Source organism: Typopeltis vanoorti, chromosome 4, assembly GCF_054136105.1.
Source record: "Typopeltis vanoorti isolate ZY-2024b chromosome 4, IOZ_Tvanoo_1.0, whole genome shotgun sequence".
NCBI lineage: Eukaryota > Metazoa > Arthropoda > Arachnida > Uropygi > Thelyphonidae > Typopeltis > Typopeltis vanoorti.
The window spans coordinates 130,908,242-130,932,075 of record NC_143552.1 but is presented as its reverse complement, the minus strand read 5'-3'; the positions used below and the strand labels follow the sequence as shown (position 1 = coordinate 130,932,075).

General features: G+C 37.0%; 1 protein-coding gene across 3 annotated transcripts in view; it reads left to right on the top strand.

Moving 5' to 3' along the window:
• dsh (Segment polarity protein dishevelled) overlaps positions 1 to 23,834 on the top strand; it is a 423,724-nt gene that overhangs the window by 158,253 nt on the left and 241,637 nt on the right. For all 3 annotated transcript variants that reach the window (XM_090392005.1, XM_090392004.1, XM_090392003.1), the window contains exon 7: positions 15,340 to 15,433. In XM_090392005.1, coding sequence (XP_090248131.1) covers positions 15,340 to 15,433 — 94 coding nt within the window. The remainder of the gene's footprint in view (positions 1 to 15,339; positions 15,434 to 23,834) is intronic.

Genomic DNA, 23,834 nt, shown 5'->3' with positions numbered 1-23,834 from the left:
TCGATAATGATGTCTTTTCTCGGTACGTATTTTGGGGATACAGCAAAGTTAAGCCCTTTGTGCAGGATGTGAATTCAGCGGGTGTGAGAGTGTGATGTGATAGATTTATGATGGAGTTGTCTTGTGTGGGTCGCGAGGCGGTATGTCTGAAGGAATGGGAGCTGTAAGTAATGTGTATTGGGTGCCTGTTAAGGCAAACCATTTTTTTTGCGTGTCGGGCTTCTATTAACTGCATTAGAACATTAGACATCGTACACACACACACACACTACTCACAGAGGATCACACACGCACAAAATTAACACCTAATGACATCATTAACCTGATCAAACTCACAATATCAGCCAACTTCTTTAAGTTCAACAACAACATATATGTTCAAATTTTCAGTCTCCCTGTGGGCCAAAACACCAGTGGACAACTGGTGTTTTGGTCCACAGGGTGACGGAACTAGCGGAATTATTCCTGGCACACATAGCATCACACCTACTCCAGCCCCAACCCCCTGGCATCATCTTTTATGGCAGATGCGTCGACGATATTCTATGCAGTGGTATACCCACACACATCACCACCTTACTTACATCCCTCAACAATTACAGCAACAGACTAAAATTCACCATGGAAACTGAACAGATCAAATCCATCAATTTCTTAAACCTGACATTATTCAAAACTAACAATAAAATAGCCACGAAAATATACTACAAACCCACACGTCGGAAACTAACTCCATTTCAGTTCATACCACCCATATTCCGTTAAAAAATTTTAGTCATGCTATCACAATTTATAAATGCTTACAAATTCTAAAACAACCGTATATCGTAACACGGAATTAAAAAATTTAACACTGAATTTTTAAAATTGCAACTAAGGAGTGCTTAAGGGTCAAAACTGTATAACTGAGAGGAGACCTCCACATAGCCTTTAAATGAATGCCGAGAACCAACCAGAGCTTCTGACCTAATGTCCAATCCTCACCTTCTCGTGGTGCACCCTGTTGGGTATCTACTTTGATACTGAACGAACGAGGATGGGCTGGCAATTTGTGATTTAGCTGACCAAATTGTATTCTTATTGGTTAAACCAAAATAAAAAATGATGGTACAACACGACAAAATTTCATGCCGGCTGGGGTGTCGCCCAGTTAAACAAGGCCCCCGTTGTTTTTTCCAGGGAACCAGGGCGAACAGCGAAAAGTCAGCTACTGGAACAAATCTGAAAACACATCCCAACTCAACATCACCAGAGTTAAAGATTGATATTATCAACATAAGAAGCCTGAATGGCAAAGAAATGGAGCTAGCTGAGGAATTAGATAAGTACCAGATCGACATAATAGGGGTGACCGAAACAAAAAAGACAAAAACTGGTGAGATCTTTCTTGGCAATAAATACAAAATGTTATATTCAGGAAATGACAATCAAGGAAAAGAAGGAGTAGCCATAGTATTCAACACAAAATACGAGGCTAATCTTTTTGAATGGCAGGTAGTCTCAAGTAGAGTGATGTGGGCTAATATCAGAATGGGGGAATTAGACAATGAGACTTATTTGTGCCTATGGTCCCACAGAAGGTTCTACTAAGGTAGAAGTGGAAGAATAAAGCAACTGACACAATGAAAAAGGAAAAGTTGGTCCTTGTTGGGGATCTAAATAGCAGAGTAGGAAATGATTGTCAGATATACAAAAAAAAAAATTGGGAAAATTTGGAGAGAAGAGCAAAGCTAATAATAATGGCAAATGCCTGTTGGATTTCTGCTCAGGACATGGACTGGTTATTACTAACACCATGTTCTAACATAAAAATGTGCACAAATTCACATGGAGAGAAGAGGCAAGGAATAAGAAAAGTCTTATTGACTATGTTATTGTTGATAGTGATGTCTTCTCCCTGGTGCAGGACACTAGAGTGTACAGAGGATTTGAAATTGGAAGTGATCACTATTTAGTCTTGAGCAGGATAAAATTGAATTCCATATTAAAAAGAATAACATGTAAGAAAGTTTTAAAGCGAATAACAGTTGAGCAGCTCTCAGATGTGAACTGTAGACTAAAATACACAAAGATTATTGAAGAAAAAAATGAAAGAGTTTGAGAACAGGAACCAAACCTAGGAGATTCACTGGCAAGCCTAGAAGAAAACCCTGATTGATTCAGCCAGAGAGGCATGTGGTGAGGTTGTCTGCAAGGATAGAAAAATCAGAACTCCATGGAAATCATGGAGTTCTGATTTTCACTGATATTTTTTGAGCTTAGAATTTGATATTTTAAGCATATCAAAAGTTGTTGGCAAATAAGTTGGCTTTTGCTCTTAGAGAATACAGAGACAAATGTAAGAAAGCTAAACACTGTGTAAAAGTAGCTAAACAAAAGTCATGGTAGGACTTTGGAAAGAACATAAAAATAAATATCAAGAAGGTGGTAAGATATTCTGGAGGTTGTTGAAGAAGCTTAGAAATGAAGGAAAGATTGCTTTAAAAGGACTTAGAGATGATAAAGGTGATAGAAAACTGGAGAAAAAGATATCCTTGAAGTATGGAGTAATTACTTCGAAAAATTGCTAAATGAAACAAGCAGTGATACCACAGTGGTAAAAAAAACTCAACAGGCATACAGTCAGGAATATCCATATTTGAAGTAGAAAAAGCCATCAAAGGCTTGAAATGTGGACAGGCAGCAGGAGTAGATGATATTCGACCAGAAATGCTGAAGTATTGTGGTATAAAAGTCTTACAGTGGCTGCACTGCATAGTTCAGAAAGCCTGGACAGAGGGACGAATTCCCGATGATTGGAGTAGAGCTTTAATAGTACCCATATATAATAAGGGAAATAAAACTGAATGTGAGAATTACAGAGGTATTTTCCTATTCCTGGCAAGATCTATGCAAGTATACTTGAGAAACGGTTGAGAAGAATTGTGGAAGAAAAGCTTGGTGAAGAACAAGCTGGATTCAAGCCAAATAGAGGCTGTCAGGATCAGATATTCACTTTATGACAAACAGTTGAGAAAGCATGGGAATATAACAAAGATCTGTATTTAAGTTTTGTCGATCTGGAAAAGGCACATGACAAGGTGCCAAGAGAGAAGCTATTCAATATGCTACAGTTATATGTTGTCAATGGGGCATTATATCAAGCAATACTTAGTCTTTGTTTAAGTTGTAAGTTACGATCTATATGGATCACATTATGAAGGAAGGTGGTATTAAACATGATATCATAATTGGAGATGTTAATGTCAGCTCTTTGCTTTATGCGGATGATATTATACTTCTAAATAAATCCCCTACAAGTTTGCAAGATTCCCTGAGTAAATTGAATAACTGTTGTAATAGATATGGTATGAAGGTCAGCATTAAAAAGACAAAGACAATGAAAATAGGTAGAATTGTTGAAAATGTCAACTGTGTTGTGAATGCGCAACCTGTTGAACAAGTAAAACATTTCAGCTACTTAGGCACGATTTTTAGTGAAGATGGTAAATTAAATATGGAAATAGACAACAGAATCAACAAAGCTGGTATGGTAGGAAGTGAATTGAATAAACTCATATGGAATAAGAGAGAAATTAGTGTGAACACTAAAATAGCCGTATACAAGACAGTTTTCAAACTAATTTTAAATTATTGATCTTAGAGCTGGATCAGAAGTAAAACACTTGACCAGAGACTAGCGACCGCAGATACCTTTGATGACATCAGGTCATCAAACTGCCATACATCCAAAACGCATACAAAGCATACAAGTACATTTTCAAACACGGACTATAAACTAGTATTTGCCATGAAACAAAAATTAGCAACTCTCCTAAAACCCCCTAAATCGCTCACACACAAAGAAATATTTGAACACCACAACGTAGTCTATAAATTTCCTTGCCAAAAAGATTGTGACATCACCTACCCAAACTCTACCATTAGGTCTTTATGGACTAGACTACAAGAACACTTCCGGGACTGTAACATCCTTATTCCAGAACATTTAAATAGTAAAAAACAAAGCAACATCAAAAAGAAAAATTGAATATAGAGTACAGGGAAGACAGAAATAGCAGCTCACGCCCTTGAACTGAAACATATCCCGCAGATCGACAATGCCGTAATAATAGACAAGCAAGACAAAGATACAATGCTTAGAATGTCCAAAACAATAGCGTAAATGTGACAAAAACTCAATCAATGTCCACCGACTCTACCTAATTTCTGAAGGTTGGAGGCTCCACAATTTACAATTCAGGTCACGCCTCCAACCAATAAGCAAAAATGCCATTTCTTGCAGATAAAACACATGGTCGTGGCATAGTCCTACACTCATCCTGAAAATGTTTCAATGATGGTCACATGATTGAGACGGCTTGCACTCCATTAACGCTCTCCCCCGCACCAGTTTTCCCATAAATCCCTTCCCTTTTCCCAAAGAAGCATCCTGAAGTATAATGATATATATATATATGTATATATATCATTTTAGAAAAAATCCGGGTTTTCAAAATTATTCTTCCCAATTTGTGTTCCCCCCCCCCTTTTATCAGCCTAAGCAGAAATATGGAGAATGAAGTCATCTTAGCATCTAAACAATGTACGTACAAAATTTTTTTCCTCAATTATTCTGCTATATTTTCCTTTAAAATACACTTGTAATGGCCTAAAAATTTTCTTGAGTGAAAATAGCCACTGTATTTAGAATAAGTGATACTCCTAAACAAAAACAGGCTATAATAGCCATAAAAGTAATTGTTTCAAGAGGAGTAACATGGGAATTTTCCCAGAAATGATACCCATATTTTATTTGTGTTTTGTAACCATATAACCAATTGGTTCTCTACTCAAATAAACCCTCCTTTACGCCCCACCTACCTCCACCTCAATAAACGCCTTAAAATAAGATCGGTTTAGCACATGCTCCAAACACTAGGCTATGCCATGGGCTCACGTCATACAATCAATGAATGTATAATTTTCACAAAAGAAACCTCTCAGAAAACCATCCTAACATACACCGCACAAAAAATACACATAACATTCCTTAAAAATTGCCTCCAAAACAACATCACTCCAAATTTCGCTACGGTAAGCGGAAATCGCTCCATTCCCAGAAACAATAAAACCTGCTACCGGGCATCACGCGCACTCATCAAACAGGCCATACATGACAGATTCAAAAAGAAAAATCAACCATATTCATACATTCACAATACAAAACATAGATTGAAAATTTTACTCGCACCAAAAGAATGGGCTATTTTCTCTGAAAGTACCCAAACACACATAAACGACTACACTCAGTTAATAGAAGCCCGACGTGCAAAAAAATGGTCTGCCTTAACAGGCACCCAATACACATTATGTACAACTCCCATTCCTTCGGACATTACCGCCTCGCTACCCACACAAGACAATTCCATCATAAATCTATCACATCACACTCTCACACCTGACGAAATCACCATCCTGCACAAAGGACTTATCTTTGCTGTTTCCCCAAAATACGTACCAAGAAAAGACATCATTTTCGAAGTCCAAGCGAAACTTGAAAATGACCCAAACAGAGATACTATATTCCAGAAAATAAACAACGTTATAAATAGCAAAATAATAGTGAAACCCAACATTACTCCCAACTTACAAAATGCCCTATTATTATTATTATTATTATTATTATTATTACGGGCAACTCCAGGGAGTCATTAGACTCATCGAGGGAGGCCCCAAATCATATTCATCACAACTATTCGACATTCATACAGTATCTATCATACCTCGCCTTAAACTCATTCACTGTCACAGCATCCACCACAGACTCAGGGAGCGCATTCCACTCATTCACTACTCTAAAAGTAAAGAACCCAGCTCTAACACCTTTACTAACCACACTTTTGCCCAGTTTCCATGGATGTCCCCTAGTCCTCCCACAACCAGCCCTGTTCTCAAAAATATCTTCTGAATTAATTTTATAGAAACCCTTCAGTAATTTGAATGTCTCAATCATATCTCCCCTCCTCCGCCTATCAACCAATTTTTGCAACCCACAAATCCTCAACCTGTTCTCATACGGTTCATTCCACAGACCTGCTATCATCTTGGTCACTCGCCTCTGGATCCTCTCCACCTCCTCCCCATCAAGAAGAAACCTAGGTGACCAAATCTGAGCACAGTAGTCGAGATGAGGTCTTATCAAGGCTCGATACAGAGGAACAATAACCTGCTTGTCTCTGCTTGTCAACGTATTCTTCAGCAACCAAGTGATTTGATGAGCTGATTTGGCCACTTTTGCAATGTGTCCCCTAAATTTCAATTCCTTATCCACCAACACTCCTAAATCTCGTGCCTCATCAATTTCCTGGAGCACGGTTCCACCAATGCAGTAAACTGCCTCCCATCTTTTCACCCCAAAATGCATAACCTTACATTTTGCCACATTAAATTGACATCCATTCTCCCTAGCCCAGACCTCCAATCTATCCAAATCATCCTGCAAAATTTTGACGTCATCTGCATTCACTATTGCCCTACCCAACTTCGCATCATCAGCAAACAAATGAACTGTTCCTCTCAGATCCTTTCCTATATCATTTATGAACAAATTAAACAGCAGTGGTCCAAGAACAGATCCTTGTGGTACACCACTAGTCACAGGCCGTCTTGTGGACTCTACTCCTGAGTAACCCACTCTCTGATATCTCTCCGTCAACCACCCTCCTATCCATCTCACCAACCCTATGTCCATTCCCATATGCTGCAATTTACTGATTAGAATTCCATGTGGTATCCTGTCAAAGGCCTTAGCAAGGTCCAGCAGAATCACTGTAAACCCATTACCCTTATCCAGTTCAGCCGTCACTGTGTTATAATACGTGAGCAAGTTACTGAGGCATGACCTACCCTTCACAAAACCATGCTGTCCCCGATACAGTATCCCATTTTCTTCTATCCAATCTTGTATTTTCCTCTTGACTATTTTCTCTAAGACCTTGATAATGATTCCTGTTATGCTGATTGGCCGGTAATTTTCAACAGCAGCCTTGGAACCACCTTTGTGCAGTGGAACTATTTTCCCCTCTTTCCACCCCCTTGGGACTGACTCAGTCCTGAGGCTCAAATTAAACATAATGGTCAAGGGCACTGACAATTCTTTGGCCGCTTCACGTACGACACGAGCTGGTATACCATCCAATCCCACAGATGTATTGACATTGAGGTTCTGTAATAGACTAGTTACCTCTACCTCATTCATCACAATTCCAGTATAAGCTGTTGGTTCCTCCATTTCCGCAAAGCCACCACCTGGATGATATACTCTTGCAAAGTGTTCGCTCAGTAATTCCACAACATCGACTGATTCAGTTACCTCCCTACCCTCAGCATTTTTTAAGATCATTCTACCATGAGCATTTTTCCTTTTACTTGCAACATATTGAAAAAACTGTTTGGGATTCTCTTTAGCCTGCATGGCCAATTTCCTTTCGTAATCTGCTTTTGCTTTTCTTACCACCCTTGTTACCATCCTGGCCTGAGCTTTATACTGTTCATGCACCTGATGGTCACCCTTCTCCTTAAATTCCCTCCACAATTGTTTCTTTTTTTGCAGCTCAAGCTTAATAGTGTTATTCATCCATTTAACCCCTACCTGATTTATTATTCGGACTCTTGGTATACAGTCAACCATTGCCTCCTGCAAACAGTTCTTGACCACCTCCCATGCACCATCAACATCCAGCCCTTGCAGTTTTACATGCCATGGCATTGAGCCAAGCACACACCTAAGCTTGTCATACTTACCAGCCCGGTAATTCCACATATACCCTGTCTTAATTGTAAATTCGACTCCTTTAGCCACCTCCCAAGTCATGACCTTATGGTCACTCTCACCAATTGGTGGCAACCAGGTCATGTTCGTTACAGCCACATTCTCAGTTGCAATTACTAGGTCCAGCACTCTCTGCCCCCTGGTATTTTCCAATACATGTTGCCGTAGATAGTTGTCCCTTAATAACTGCATAAAATCCAATTCCTTCCTCCCATGTGCCCTCTCCTCTTTCCAGTCAATATTACCATAATTGAAATCACCCATAATAATTACCCTCCTTCCATTCATTTCTTCTATTTGCTTATGCATACTATTCCCACCATCCACTCCATCACCCGGTCTATAGCAGCACCCAATTGTATATTTTGTTCTGCTAGATTGTATCTCACACCAAACAGCCTCAAATGTGCTTTTTTCCCCATCCTGCAGTTCAACTTCTATACTCCTTGGCTGAAGCTCATCAGCTATCATCAATAACACTCCTCCCCCCTTTTTATTCACCCTGTCACTCCTGAACACGCTATACCCATCGCATTCAATCCCACTAGCTTTATCATCTTCTGTCAGCCATGTTTCACTAATACCGACAACCTGTGGCCTGGAAGTGCCAACCATGGCCAAAAACTCTTCCTTCTTGTTCCTAATACTCCTGGCATTAGTGTACATGAATCGCAGAAGCCCATTTGTCCCATCCCTACTTTGATTCCTTATACTAATTATCCCATTCTGATTTGTTGTCCGTCGTACTCGCCCGGGCATAATATACTCATTCATACACTTAACTTCCCCCCCTAAAGTCTGCATATCTACTCCCCCCCCTCTTAATAAATCTAGTTTCCCTGAGTCTGTACATCCACTTCCACATCATTCATCAACACTCTTTCAAGTCTCCGTACACCAACTCCATTCAAATGTAACCCATCCATCTTATATAAGTCCTTTCGCCCATCGAACTCATTCCACACATCCACAAATTCCACACCACTCTCCATGCATAACCCACGCATAAAGTCATTGGCAATTATGGCCCTCCTTCTAAACACTTCGCTGTCATACCGCGGTAAGATACTCACCATCCTAACTCTCTCACTCTTCTCTTTTGCTACCTCAAACAACTCCCTCACATCCTCTATCATTTCCATTTTGTCCTCTTTCAAATCATTCGTTCCTGCCACTATTATCATCTCTTTCACCCTCTGTTTTTGCAGTCGAATAGATTCGCTGACGTCCTTTATGTTCGCACCCGGCTGGTACGACTTCGTTAAACTCTCAATTATTACGCCTCTTAATAGCGAATCCCCATACAGCACTCGCTCCTTCATTTTATTGACGTTTACGTACATTCTATTATTTGCCGTCACAGACTTCCGCCGGTTATTTGTCGGTACGTTCAACACACATTTTTGCATACGCTCCAGTTGTCGTTTGGCTCTGTGTATCGCGCCATTTAAACGGGCAATTTCGCTACTCGCACTTATCACACCATTTTCGTTATCGATCAAATCATCCATTCCTTCGGTGTTTCTACCTTCATTTACACTTTCAGCGACGCTCTCACACATATCTGGCACTACCACGCAATTCTCTAGTACACCGCCATTTTCTGCATTCTGACTACCGTTAACGATATCAGTCTCGATACACGAAACACGCTTGAAGTCCTCATTCTCTTTACACTTTCTACACATATTAACTCCACTATCACTTTCTAACCAGACTCCTACCGCTCTTCGCAAGGCATACATCTCACAGACAGCACACTGCATAAATTCTTTTACATCAAAACTCTTAAGCAAGCATGGCGACCTGGCCGCCATTTTTTTCTTTATCGGTGCCATGTGTACGCTATCTTTTCTTAAAAATAATAGTTAAAATAACAGAAAACACGCAAAAATTGCACAGACACACCAAGAAACAAAAAGCAAACAATACTACTTAAAATTCTGGTAAAATATCTAATGTTAACACAAAATAATACTGATCTTTTCAGGAGCTCTCGACAAGCCGACGATCTAATCCGTGCGACACCTAGCGACTGAACCCAGATATAATGACCACAAAAGCAGACAAAGGAGATACTGTAATCATCATCAACAAAACTGATTACCACAATAACATCCGACTTAAACGACCAACACACCTACCAAAAAATCCAAAATGATCCCACCTCCAACTTCATAAAACAAATCAGCAGCACCCTACACACCTTAAAAAGTCGAAACAAGATTGACAAACCACAATGAAAAACACAACACCTCCCCCCGCGCACCACACACACACTCCCCTTATATGTTCGGGAACATCAGAACCCACAAAGACGGTTACCCACTACGGCCTATAGTCTCCTACAAGAACACCACCACAGCACCCTTATCAAAATTCGTTGCCAAGCTCATCAAACCATTACTTACAATGTCTAACTCTATGATTAAAAATACCGACGACCTATTCCACAAAATAAATAACATTACTTCATCCCTAGATGATGTCCTCACTTCATTGGATCCAACTTCATTATACACTAACGTGGATGTCCCCAGAACATTAGACATCATGCACACACACTACTCTCAGAGGACTACACTCTGCAAACACGCACAAAATTAACACCTATTGACATCATTACCCTGATTAAACTCACAATATCAGCCAACTTCTTTAAGTTCAACAACAACATATATGTTCAAATTTTCGGTCTCCCTACGTACCAAACCATCAGTGGACAACTAGCGGAATTATTCCTGGCACACATAGAATCACTCCTACTTCACCCCCACCCCAGGCATCATCTTTTATGGCAGATACCTGGACGATAATTTGTGCATTGGTAAACCCACACACACACATCACCGCCTTACAAACATCCTTCAACTATTACAGCAACAGACTAAAATTCACCATGGAAACTGAAAGGAACAATTTCAGTTTCCATTTCAGTTCATACCACCCATATTCCTTTAAAAAATCAGTTATCCTATCACAATTTATAAATGCTTACAAATTCTCATTAAAATTAAAACATTTAACGGGGATTTTTAAAAATCGCAGCTATTCCACACAACTAATTAATTAACCAAAGAGAACGGCAGAAACCGTCATAACAACAACAACAACACCAAAACTGACTTCCCAACATGTACGGTCATCAAACTGCCATACATCCAAAACACACATAAAGTCTACAAATACATTTTCAAACACACAGACTATAAACTAGTATTCACCACGAACCAAAAATTAGTAACTCTCCTAAAACCCACTAAATCGCTCACACACAAAGAAATATTTGAACACCACAACGTAGTCTAAAATTTCCTTGCCAAAAAGACTGTGACATCACCTACACAGGCTCTACCATTAGGTCTTTATGGACTAGATTACAAGAATGCTTCCGGGACTGTAACATCCATATTCCAGAACATTTAAACACTAAAAAACAACGCAACTTCAAAAAGAAAAATAGCATACAGAGTACAGGGAAGACAGAAATAGCGGCTCATGCCCTTTAACTGAAACATATCCCGCACATCAACAAGGCCATAATAATAGACAAACAAGACAACGAAATGATGCTTAGAATATCCGAAACAATAGCCATAAAATGTGACGAAAACTCGATCAACGTCCACCAACCCTACCTAATTTCCAAATGTTGGAAGCTCCACAATTTGCAAATCAGGTCACACCTCTGACCAATAAGCGACAACAAATGCCCTTTTTTGGCAGATACAACATACGGTCATGGCATAACCCTACACTCATCCTGAAAATGTTCCGATGATGGTCACACGACCGAAACGGCTCACACCCCGTTAACACTCTCCCCTGCCCCAGTTTTCCCATAAATCCCTTCTCCAAAGAAGCACTCTCAAGTATAATAATAATAATATATATATATATCATTTTAGAAAAAAAACCGGTTTCAAAATTATTCTTCAAGCCTTGTGTCAAATACCCCCCCCCCCCCTTTTTTTTAATAGGCTAACAGCAGAAATATGGAGAATAAGTCATTCTAGCATCTAAACGAGGTATGTACAAAATTTTCTTTCTCAATCATTCTGCTATAAGAGACACTCCTAAACAAAAACAGGCTATAATAGCCGTAAAAGTAATAGTTTCAAGAGGAGTAACATGAGAATTTTCCCAGAAATAATACCTATAATTGCAGATCCTTGTTATATATCTGTGATTTCTCGACTGTTTGTCTTAAAATAAAAATCTGATCCTGATGATCACTATATTTCTGAACAAAGCTGTATTCTTCCTCATATTTCTCTGTCACAGTTTTTCTTAGTATTTTCTCAAGTAGTAAAATACTTGAGAAAATACTATCTTTAGGTTAGATTAGGTTATAATGATTTCCAACCGATATAGGTTAGGTTAAAGTTAGGTTAAAGTGATTAATTCTAATTATTCACTTTAACCGGTAATTATTAATAATAACTGGATTTATCACTTTAACTGTAACATATATCTTATTGGAACATTTTAATTCTCATTAAGGGACAGGTACTCCAAATCATTCAGCCTTATGGCTAGACCTTTTGAATTATGCAGTGCAGCTATTGTAAAACATTTTTACTACTGTGATTGCACATTTCTGGTCAGATATCAGCTACTCCTGCTTGGCTTCCTGCATTTCAGGTTTTTTTTTTTTTTTTTTTAATTCCCCTCCAAATCTCAAGTATTGATATATTGTCTTAACTGCATTACTTCTGAATATTTTCTATCACTATTCTCTCACTTATTGCTTCATTTAACAGTCCTTTAAAATAATTACTTCAGACACATCTTTATCTTAATTTTAATGTTACCTTTAGCATCTCTGATTCCTTTTACAATAATCTTTCTTCCATTTTTAAACTTTTTCAGAAATAGTCCCAATAACATCCTTTCTATTACTTTTGTTTAGCTACTTTCACACATAGTTTAGTTTTCTTACATTTTTTTTTTTTTTTTCAGGATATAGGCTTATGTACTTGTTTGGAACTTGTGATATGCTTTCTTATTTTCCAGGGCTGCCTCATTAACTTCCTCAGTCTGCAAATGGAATTCTGATTTTTTTCTATCCTTGTAGACAACTTCACTATGCCTCCCACTGAACAGTGAATAGTTTCTTTAACACATTCACACTGGTGCTTCACTCAAGCAGGACCTCACCTCACAATATATCCCTTCTACATCATGTTGATGCAAGTTTTCAATATATATGTTACGGTTAAAGTGATAAATCCGGTTATTATTAATAATTACCGGTTAAAGTGAATAATTTACGAGAATTAATGACTTTAACTGGTTAAAGTGAATAATTCCTAGAGGAGTCTGGTAAATGTAATAAATACATGTTTATTGGTTTTATATATAGGTTTTCATTCTCAATAGAAATTATAACAGCTTAAGTTAGGTTAGTTTATAATGAAAAAAGTAAGGAAAGTACTTCTTTTGCACTCAATGAAATCAGAAATTATTATAAACTAACCTAAACTAACTTAACCAATAAATGTTATGTTAGATTAGGTTATAATGATTTCCAACCGATATAGGTTAGTTTATAATGATTTCTGATTTCATTGAGTGCAAAAGAAATACTTTCCTTACTTTTTTCATTATAAACTAACCTAACCTGTTATAATTTCTATTATGAATGAAAACCTATATACAAAAACCTATAAACGTTTTTATTACATTTACCAGACTCCTCTAGGAATTATTCACTTTAACCGGTAATTATTAATAATAACCGGATTTATCACTTTAACCGTAACACACACACACACACACATGCTAGTTTGATTGTTTTTGGTTAAATTTTTTTTTTTGTAAAATGTCAAACCTTTGTAGATCGTCTCTCCATCTTGTTCTTTAGTGACCTTTCCTTCTTTTGGTATCTACTCAGTTCTTATTTTTGTCTGCTGTTTGTGTGACACTCCTAATATGGCCAACCCATCTCTATTTACAATATTTCACAATATCTTCTTTTCCAACCATCTCTCTAATTCTAGTATTTCTTACTCCACCCCTTTTTGTTATATGGAGCATTCTTCTTTCCAAGGCTCTTTGGGCCACACGCAACCTTTCTTGTCTTTCTGTTTTTCAGTCATTGTCCATATCTCACTTCCATAGGTAAACACTGGAATAATGCAAATATTACTAATTTAATAAGCCGAAAGGCTATTTTACTGGCGAATATGTTGATAGAAAAGTTTATAGAAACTATAAAAACATAAAGGGATTTACCATCCCCCTTTCTATTAAAAATGCAAATATTAATTTGTGCCTAATGACACTAATACTATTGCTAAATGCAGTATAGTATATAGACTAAATGTCTCTATACTGCATGAATAATATAATAAAGCTGCTTGTGTTTCTCGCACCTATAGTATAGTATTTTTATTTTAATTTCTAAAAGTTTATAGAAACTATAAAAACATAAAGGGATTTACCATCCCCCTTTCTATTAAAAATGCAAATATTAATTTGTGCCTAATGACACTAATACTATTGCTAAATGCAGTATAGTATATAGACTAAATGTCTCTATACTGCATGAATAATATAATAAAGCTGCTTGTGTTTCTCGCACCTATAGTATAGTGTCTGTTGGGGAGGAGATTTTTATCTGATAAGGAACATTTTCATTGCAGTCTTCCAGAAGAATAGGCATAATTTGCAAAAAATTAATTTGTTTTTGGGAATAAGAATGAATCCTATCTTTTAAAAGAAAAGAACTCTGTCTGGTGATCTCCAAGAAAATATTTGCATAGACATGTCATTGTTTCTTATTCTTCCTTTGGCTTTACAGCCCAAATCAAACCAAAGGTTGCAAATACAACTTGGAGAATAATTGCAATGCTGAAATGAACTTTGACATGAAAAGATAAGGAAGTCATTTTGCCTCTTTACAAAATTTTGATAAGATCTCACTACTTGAACTATTATGCACAGGTTTGACCTCCTGATTTCTGTGATGATTCTGATATAGTGGAGAGAGTGTTAAGAATGATATCAGGATTGTGGAATACTGATTATGAAAACATATTGAGAATTTGTGGACTGGAAACCCTAGCAAACAGGAGAAAGAGGAATGATATGATTGAGACTTACAAACTTCTGAAAGGGTCAGACAGGATACCAGTAAATGGAATTTTTCATTCTGTGGAATGGATTAACATTGGATGTTGTGTGTGCAAGTAGTGTGAATTCAAGAACAAGTATGACAGCTGGTGTAGGTAGTATGTGGCCTCCCTCAATGGATCCTAGCTCCCTGGAGATTTTTTCCAATAATAATAATAAATCTACAATAAACCTTGCCACTACTTAATTATTATTATTTATGATCCTCGTAGTTGAGTTTCATATGTTTTTATGTATTTACTGTATCTGGAAGTGTTTTATTACTATTTTTACTCTGTGTAAATTATATTTTAGCCTAAATAGTGATGAAAGAACACATTGTTTTTCTTCATTGTGTAGACTGTCTCACACACACAAAATCTTATTTGATATTTCATAAACTTTATTAGAATATCTACAACAACAGAAGAAAGCAGTGTATCCAGGATTCATGCTAGGCATAGAAGACGAAGGCGGCGGCACAGAATGCCTCCTATGAGTAGAGTAAGTTAAAATTTAATGGATTTTGATTTTGTCTGTGTGTATGTGAATAAATGTCTGATTTTAACCTTGGGGCTTGGCATGAAATTTGGGTATTTCCATTTTACCAACTAACTTAAAATATTGTAAATGGATAGTTTTTTTATACATCATTACTAATGAAATCCCCAGTATTTTTTAAATGTTCAAAAATTCAAAAATGTTTTTGCAAAGTTTTTTGTCATAATTTGAAAATGAGTCATCAGATTTCACATTTTCTTTTAAATTGGTTTTGAAGAGAAGAATCAAATAATTGCTCCACTTAGAATATACTATTATTTTTGGGATGTAGAAAATTTTTACACTATGAAATTATAACAACTGGACATATAATAAATTTGCATGGGAATAGGCAAAATAGTTGGGCCTTACTTTTGATATCTAAATCATAATAAAAAGAAAGTTCAGATCATCTCAAATTGAGTCTTTCCTGAACTTCACTGAAGTCAAATCTGTTCATAACTGTCAAATCCTGCCTACATCTTTGTGTTGATAAGGTGTTAGTATTCCTGGATATATTCCCCCCACCAAATCATTCTCACTGATGAGCATTAAATCATCATACTGTGGCAGAGATTACCTAGTGGTAAACCAAGATAGACTGAGTTAAAGGATACTATCTACACATCATCTGAGAAAAGGCCAAACTATTTTGGAATTATTAGTGACTCCCGTGACTCTAGTTTTATCCATTGTAATGTTTTATTTATCATGGAGTTCAAGCAGCTGAGACCAAGCTTGCCTCCAGAGAAAAGCATGGCTATAAGTTGTTAATTTAAGTGATTACCATTTAATATGGATAACATTATAAGGATTGCAGTGTACATTATGGAGAATCCTGGTGTTTCTTTTTAAGTGCACATTAAAAAAAAAAAAATTCAGTAAACCATTTGCTAGATAGTATACTAAAGCAAGCTTAATTGTAAAGGAAGGAATCTAAATCGAAATGGGGAACATACAGAGAACTGCCAAGTTATGAATTGTTAAAAAAATTTCATAAATTTGAGTGAATTTTCTCAGTGTTCAGGACTTAACAGAGCCGTCGTCAAATGTATTTCATGTTTGCACCATTCTGTTTCATTTTGCCTTAAACACTACCACCAAAGAGAAATTACTTAAATGGAAAGAAGAAGAAGAAAAAATGCAAACCCTCAATTCTGTCTCAGAAATTGCCTTTTTACATGTTCAGTTTTGATATTTTCATGTCATGTCATGGAGTACCGAATATTTAGAATCTTTTTTTAAGTTCCTGTCTCATACTTGCAATTTCTGATAATCACCATTAATTTTGAACTTTTTAAATTCTCTTTATATCCTGACTTTCTCAGTTCAACCTTTTATTAACAAGGTCATCTTTCTTAGTTTTTTTTTTTTTTTTTTAATTTTTACAATTTCCATATTTCTTCCTTTTTGATACATTGATTCAGCAAGTTGATGCAGTGCATTAGCATTTCTTTATGTCATCTTTTGTCCAGAGCAAGATTCTAGCCCCCCCCCTCAAACATCATGATGTGAGTGATGCTCAGGTTCATGCAACGTACTGTAGAGATTTGAATTCGAATTGCCTCCTTTCAGGGATACAGTAACAATAGACTAGCTGTCAGATAGTATATAATCCAGCTACAACCTACACTCCTAGATCATGCCTGGAAGAAGGCCATGTGGTATGTGTGGAGGCACCATTAAAGCTCTCAGTATGGGCAACTTGTCTCTGAATTGCACTTTATTCATTGCCTGTCTCTACACTCTATTTCACTTCTAAAGCATCAACAGCATGATATAGATCTCAAATAAATATGTCATTGTCATTAAAAAAAAACTTCTCTTAAACTTGTAAAAAAACTTAAAAATCAAAAAACCTTACCAAAGTGGAAGAAAACATTGCTTCCATCCACTTTGCTTGCATTCAGCATAAATGCTGTGCCCTACCACTTAGAGGCACTAAAATGGAATCTGTTTTTGACCAAACCAAATAGTAGCTATATTCAACCATGATTGACCTTTTCTGCCCAACATATACCCTTGTGTGATCTCTTCCACCATGTGGTGCATGCGGAAAAAAAAAATAGTGTGATGTAGTACCCTTCCTTGTCCCATCGTGTATCATTCATCTGCTGTCTCTTCCACCCCCCCCCTAATTCTGAAGATCACTCTGATCTCTCTGTTTTCTTATCCTCCAAGCTTCATTTCCTGCAGTGTAACTTTCAAACAGCTAAGTCATCCTTTCTTATATAGTGAAACCTGTGGAGTATTCATAACTAAATAATTAAAAATAAATAATTATTATTTTGACATACGTGTGAAATTTGAATTAGCAGTCATCTATCTTGTTTTGGTGATTTAATGTCCATAATGCCAACTAACTTCTATATTTATGCAAAACATGTAATATTACAATAAAAAATATTTGTTAATCACAAACATTTTGTTTTTACATATCATCGAAAACACCACCAGTGTTGAAAAAAATAATAGAAATTTGATTACAAGAGAACAGAAAAATGCATGCATTACAATATAATCATTCTAAACATGCAGTTGCATATTAGTAGGATAAAAACACTATCGGAATAAAATATTATTTAATACAATCAAGGATAATAGTTTCTTAAACTTTTTTTAATAAAAAGGCAGTTATGAATTGTTAGGCTGATGGATTAAGACTTCAGCATTTTTTATAAATGTTCAAATTTATAATTAGAGTTATGCAAGATTTGGGTATTATCCCATTGGATTCTCTGACTAGTGTTGTCAATTCAATGTCGAGTCAAGCTAGATTTATGAAATTTGGTTCTGGTGTTCTGAAATACATTTTGACTAATCATCCCTTTTAACCAAAATAAGACAAGTTGCAAGAACATATAACTTGGTAAACACTACGTAGCAGCAAAGGTTACAGTATCTTTTCAAGACAGTAAGCGATTGATACTGATGATGTTTGGTGATATGTGAATTGAAATATTTGTGGCTAATAAACAACATTTATTGCTGTGGCACAAGTGTTTTGTATAATTTTTTTCATTTCCACTGACCAAGTTGTATGAGAAATATTTATTGTTAGCATTGACCTAATATAAATCTTCCATCTGCATGCCAGAATACTGATAATCCTCCATATGCATCTAATACTAGATCTTTATTTAACTAGTTCATCTTCCAGATATTTCAGGTCACTTTTCCTGTTGGTAACTCAAGTTTGTAATCTTGTAGAAAAATTATCTCTGGTGGAATGCTCTACTCTTACCCACTTTCAATCTTGCATCACAGAGCAACAAGTGGGATAACCTCTGGAACTCATGCACTCCCAGTCCAAGTATTTGCTCTGATGAAGTTGACAGAAATTATCCATATTGGAATGAATGCCATCAGTCCCTGTTCTATTCAAAATTTCTGTTCAGCATCCAAGGCTTGGTTTTTCAATGGTTTTTGGAATCCTGTTGGAAGGAATCATAGTGTGTAATTTGGAGAGGATGGAATGCAGTTGTTGGAGGTGCTATTTTAAGTTGTCATAAACAGGAGGTCCAGCTTGAATATTAGGTGGTGATCACCTAATCAATGTGCATCACCAGGGTAGCCCTGGTGATGCACATTATTTAAATTAGTGTTTATGCTGTAAATGTGTGAAACAGATGTGGAAGGTAAAGTAAGACAATTTGTTTCTGCTTTTTTGCCTTTTCTACAGGGAATAATTCTATTAGCACTGTCCAGAACTGGCATCTATCATTTCCCACACAGTTGCTAACCCAGTGAACCTGTTTCTCTCAGTTGCTGTTTATTCCATGTTTCTCTGTTCTCTTAACTGCTCCCCTCATAAAAATTTTCCCCAAGGACTACAATTTACACTAGTTCAAAAATTGGTGCTCACACATGGCACTGGTTTGCTTTGGTTCTGAAACTTCTGGTCTGTAACTGTATAAAGGAGAAAAAATTCATAGTATCACAGAAATTGTTTATTTGCTTACTAGATAATCCAAACACTCTGAATTCTTTGGTTATTATGGAATATTAAATGGAAATCCTCAGATACATGATTCTTAGTTTCACCACTACATTGGCCCCTACTTCAGCAAGATAGGTGGTCCTAGATGGTCGATCCAATATTAGTCAGCTAGTGGGCATGCCTGAAAGTGTCGGTGGTGTTTCAGTAAGTCTCTATGGTATGATGAAAACATTCAAAACAGAAAACGGCCCTTTGTAAACATCTCTGATAACTTGGAAAACATCACTCTAGTAGAATTAACAGAAGTATTAACCCAAAGCAAAACAGGAAAAGCTCCAGGAGAAGACAATATAAACTTGGAACTTATCAAATATGCAGGACTTGAATTCTCACTCAGGTTACTTAACTTTTATATGATCTGGAAAGAAGGCAAATGCCCACAAGATTGGACCAAAGCAATAGTTATTCCCATCTACAAAAAAGGACACAAATCTGATTGTAACAATTATCATGGAATCATCTTACTTAGTACCTGTTATAAAGTATATGTAAAAATCTTAGCATATAAACTAAACGTATAGTACATGCAAAATTAATAGAAGAGCAAAATGGATTCAGAAAAGGCAGGTCTTGCATAGACTCTGCATTTACGTTGAAATTATTAATTGAAAAACACAGAGAAATGAACATAGAAACACATGTAGCTTTTATAGATTACACCAAAGCATTTGACAAAATTTAAAAAAAAAAATCAGCTAACGCCTTTTTATTCCCGTATATACGGGAGTAGGCGAGGCCATTTAGCCCTATCTAACTTTTGGAGACTGAGTGGGCAGTTCAATCTCCACTGGTACCCAATCAGAGACAGATGGCCCAAGACTATCACTAATTAAGCGGTACGCAGTGAAGAGAGACGGCTCAAATGTGCCGCCATCTCGTGGTCTTTAACCCTAACACAATATATTTAATGTCTGAAATAATGTGGGTTCTACGGTCGATTTTCTTGAGTTTACAGGACGAAAAACCCGAGTTTCCGGGAGGAAAAACCTGCTTGCCCGTGCCAGAGATCGACTAACTCGGGAACCGGTCGAAAAAAGGCTTAGAAAAATTTCCTCTAGTCGCCGACTAGACTCGAAACAAAATTTGACAAAATTATCAGAGAAAAACTATGGGAAATCCTAGAAGAATATGAAATACCAGGAGACACGTCTTGTTCCAGTAACCACCACTCATGATCCAGGAGGCACATCCTGGACCATGAGTGGTGGTTACTAGAACAGTGCCAGTATGGTATCCATGGTAACCCTGGCATTCTACTTGGCATAGTCATTACTTGTGGTAGTGGGCATTTATGTGACTGTGTGGTAGGTGAGGATCTGTATGGTGCTGTGGCTACTTTGTGTTCATGGTAGCCCTGCTGTTCCACTTCCTAGCAAAGTCTTTCTGAAGTCGGCATCCATATGTGGTTCCATAGTAAGTGGGATACTGTGGTGCTGGTATGGCTTCCAGGATATCTCTGGCATTCCATTTCCAAGTACAGTCATTGCTTGTCACAGTTCTTCTTGTGCAGAGAAGGTTGACAGTAAAGAAAATGTTAAAAGGGACACAAACCTGCTTCACTCACTTTCTCACATTGACAGCATATCTGAATATGACCTTGTCTACTTCTCTTTCTGAGCATATTAATAACATTAACCAGTATGGCATCACTCCTGAAACAGCTCCTAAAATGATCCTGCTAAATCACCACCCTCTAGTTAGGGGAGAGGCATCATTTAAAGAAAGCCTTCAGACCTCTATATAGGAAAAAAAGACATGCCACTGTATGCACTGAAGTAAAAGAAACTGTAACAGATATCAAACATTACCAGATGATGTAATAAGAATCTTTTAAGGAGGAGATGAACAGTAGTTGTTCCTACATCCTGGAATCTAAAGATAAACCCCAGCCTCTTTGAAATTGGCCAAGTACACTTAGCCAGTTGTAATATAAATTCCTACAATGGAACTGTTATGGATTCTGACAAATTCTGATATTCCAAGGTCCTTCTGAAACATCAGTTTGTTTCTGTCTAAAACCTACTGAGGACTGGAACTGGAGATTGCCTAGTTCATGTAGAAGTTTTGATTCATATGGGCAACCCAATACCATTCCAGTATGTCCAATTTAGCACCACTGTAGAAGCTGTAGCCATTTTCTTCTCACTGGAATTCCTTATGTTGTTTCATATGCTTACTGAGTTCTGAATTTATTCAGACTGATCTTGGTAAAGTAAACAATAAATTACATGATAACCACAGTAATTAACTTTAATGAAATGAAAGTACAGATATTTTGGACTGAAAATAACAGTACATCATCAGTGCATAGAAACAAGTAAATCAAACCACTGACTGCTGTATAATTCCTGTTTCTTTGATTTCCTTGTTTCTATGCACTGATGATCTACTGTTATTTTCAGTATGAAATATCTGTATTTTCATTTCATTAAAGTTAATTTACTGTGGTCATCATGTAATTTATTGTTTATAGTCATGCCACAGGTACCTTTTTAAAGATTATACTTGATAAAGTAAGTGAGAAGATTGTGGAGGAAAAGATTTGTATATGCCTGATGGACTTCATTTGAATGGTCTGGAGTTCCTTAGTGTTTCAATGAGAAACTGGAAGTGCAAAATTAGGGAAATTAGAAATATTATAGTGGATGTAGTCAAGTGTGGATTCATCCACCACTGAGACAAACAAGTGTGTATGTATACAGAAATGAATGGCATTGCTGAATGCAGTTTCACAGGTTTCAAATCCGAATGGGTTGGTTATGACATTGCACAAGGGAAAAACTGTTGTTCCAAGTGGATATTGAAATGCATGTTCTTGATTTCCAGAAATATCAGAAATAAATGAGAGGAGTTTTTGGCATTGGTCAGCTTGACTTGGCCAAAAATGATAGGCATCAGTGAAACTTGGATGACAGAAAATAATATAGTCACAGGGATAGAATATAAAGGGTATTGTATTTATAGGGAGGAAAGAGGGACAGGAGGTGGGATATTGCTGACGAATGATAGATGAAGAACTTCAACCAGCAAAATTAGAAGATAGAGGATTTTAGGTTTGGGCAGATAGCCTCCAATGAACTATCTGCCCAAACCTAAAATCCTCTAACAATTTTTTGTTAGAGGATTTTAGGTTTGGTAACATGAATGGAGGACAAGACACACAGAGATTAGTATGTGGCAGAGTGGAATCTAGGAGAACGAGGATGACCATTGGAGTACTTAGGGTTCTGTACTACGGTCACTACTCTTTAATTTTTATATTAATGATATTGGAAAAGATTTAATAGGGGTGATATTCAGTTGCTTACTGATGATGCATAGAATGGGGAGGGCAATAGTTGACAGGTGTTGTGAGTGATTTAGATATCCTGCAGGATGATTTAAATAAATTGGCATTGCAGGCAAAGGATAAAGATTGTCAATTTAAAGTTGCAAAATGTAAGGTTATGCATTTTGGGTTGAAAAGGCTGCATACTGTGTATCAAATTGTTGGTACTGGATTGTAGAAAATCGATTAGGTTAGGGACTTCAGGGTAATGGTGGATAGAGAGTTGAAGTTCAGAGGGAGTATTGCAAAAGTTGGCAAAATAACTTAAAGGATTACTTTAAGGAAGGTTATCATCCCCTCTTTATAAGGCTATGATTCAGCCATATCTTGACTGGATTTCTTGGGGGATCAGGAGGTGATGGAGAGGATTGGTAGATGAGTGATCAAATTGGTGACAGGTCTATAGAATGCTCTCTATGATGATAGGTTGAAAGCCTGTGAGTTGCAAAGTTTAGTTGATAGTGAAAAGAAAGGACATGATAGCAACTTATAAGTTATTAAAGAGGTTCTATAAGATTTTCCCCAGTTTATCTGGGGTTTTTCATCCTGCAAGCAGGCAAACCGGTTCCGTGAACACACACGGATACAGTCATGAATATCACCCTTAGGGGGATGCAGCAGAGAAGTGGCAAACCAGCTGCATTAATACGCCAGTAATCCCTCATTAGGAGGGGACGCGGCCCATCAGAACGATAGGATAAGATTGACACAAAGGAAACTTCTAAGGGTGGCTTCTAGAAGTTGTGTGGTAAGTAGCAGTGTGCAGACTAGATTTTTTATTTGGATAGTGGTGAGTGGAATGGATTGCCAGAATTAGTTGTGAGTGTTCTGACAGTGAATGAGTTTAAGCAAAGGTATGATAGGTACAATAATTTACTGTTTATCTGACCTTTCAGTTATCTGAACAATGAGTTTGGATAATTGAAGAGTCTGTGTTCTGAAGTGTGGATAAACGGTACGTTACTGTATTTTGTGTAAAAGAGTTAGTGTGGGTCTCCCATGATATGTCTTCTGATTCCATGGAGATACCTGTATTA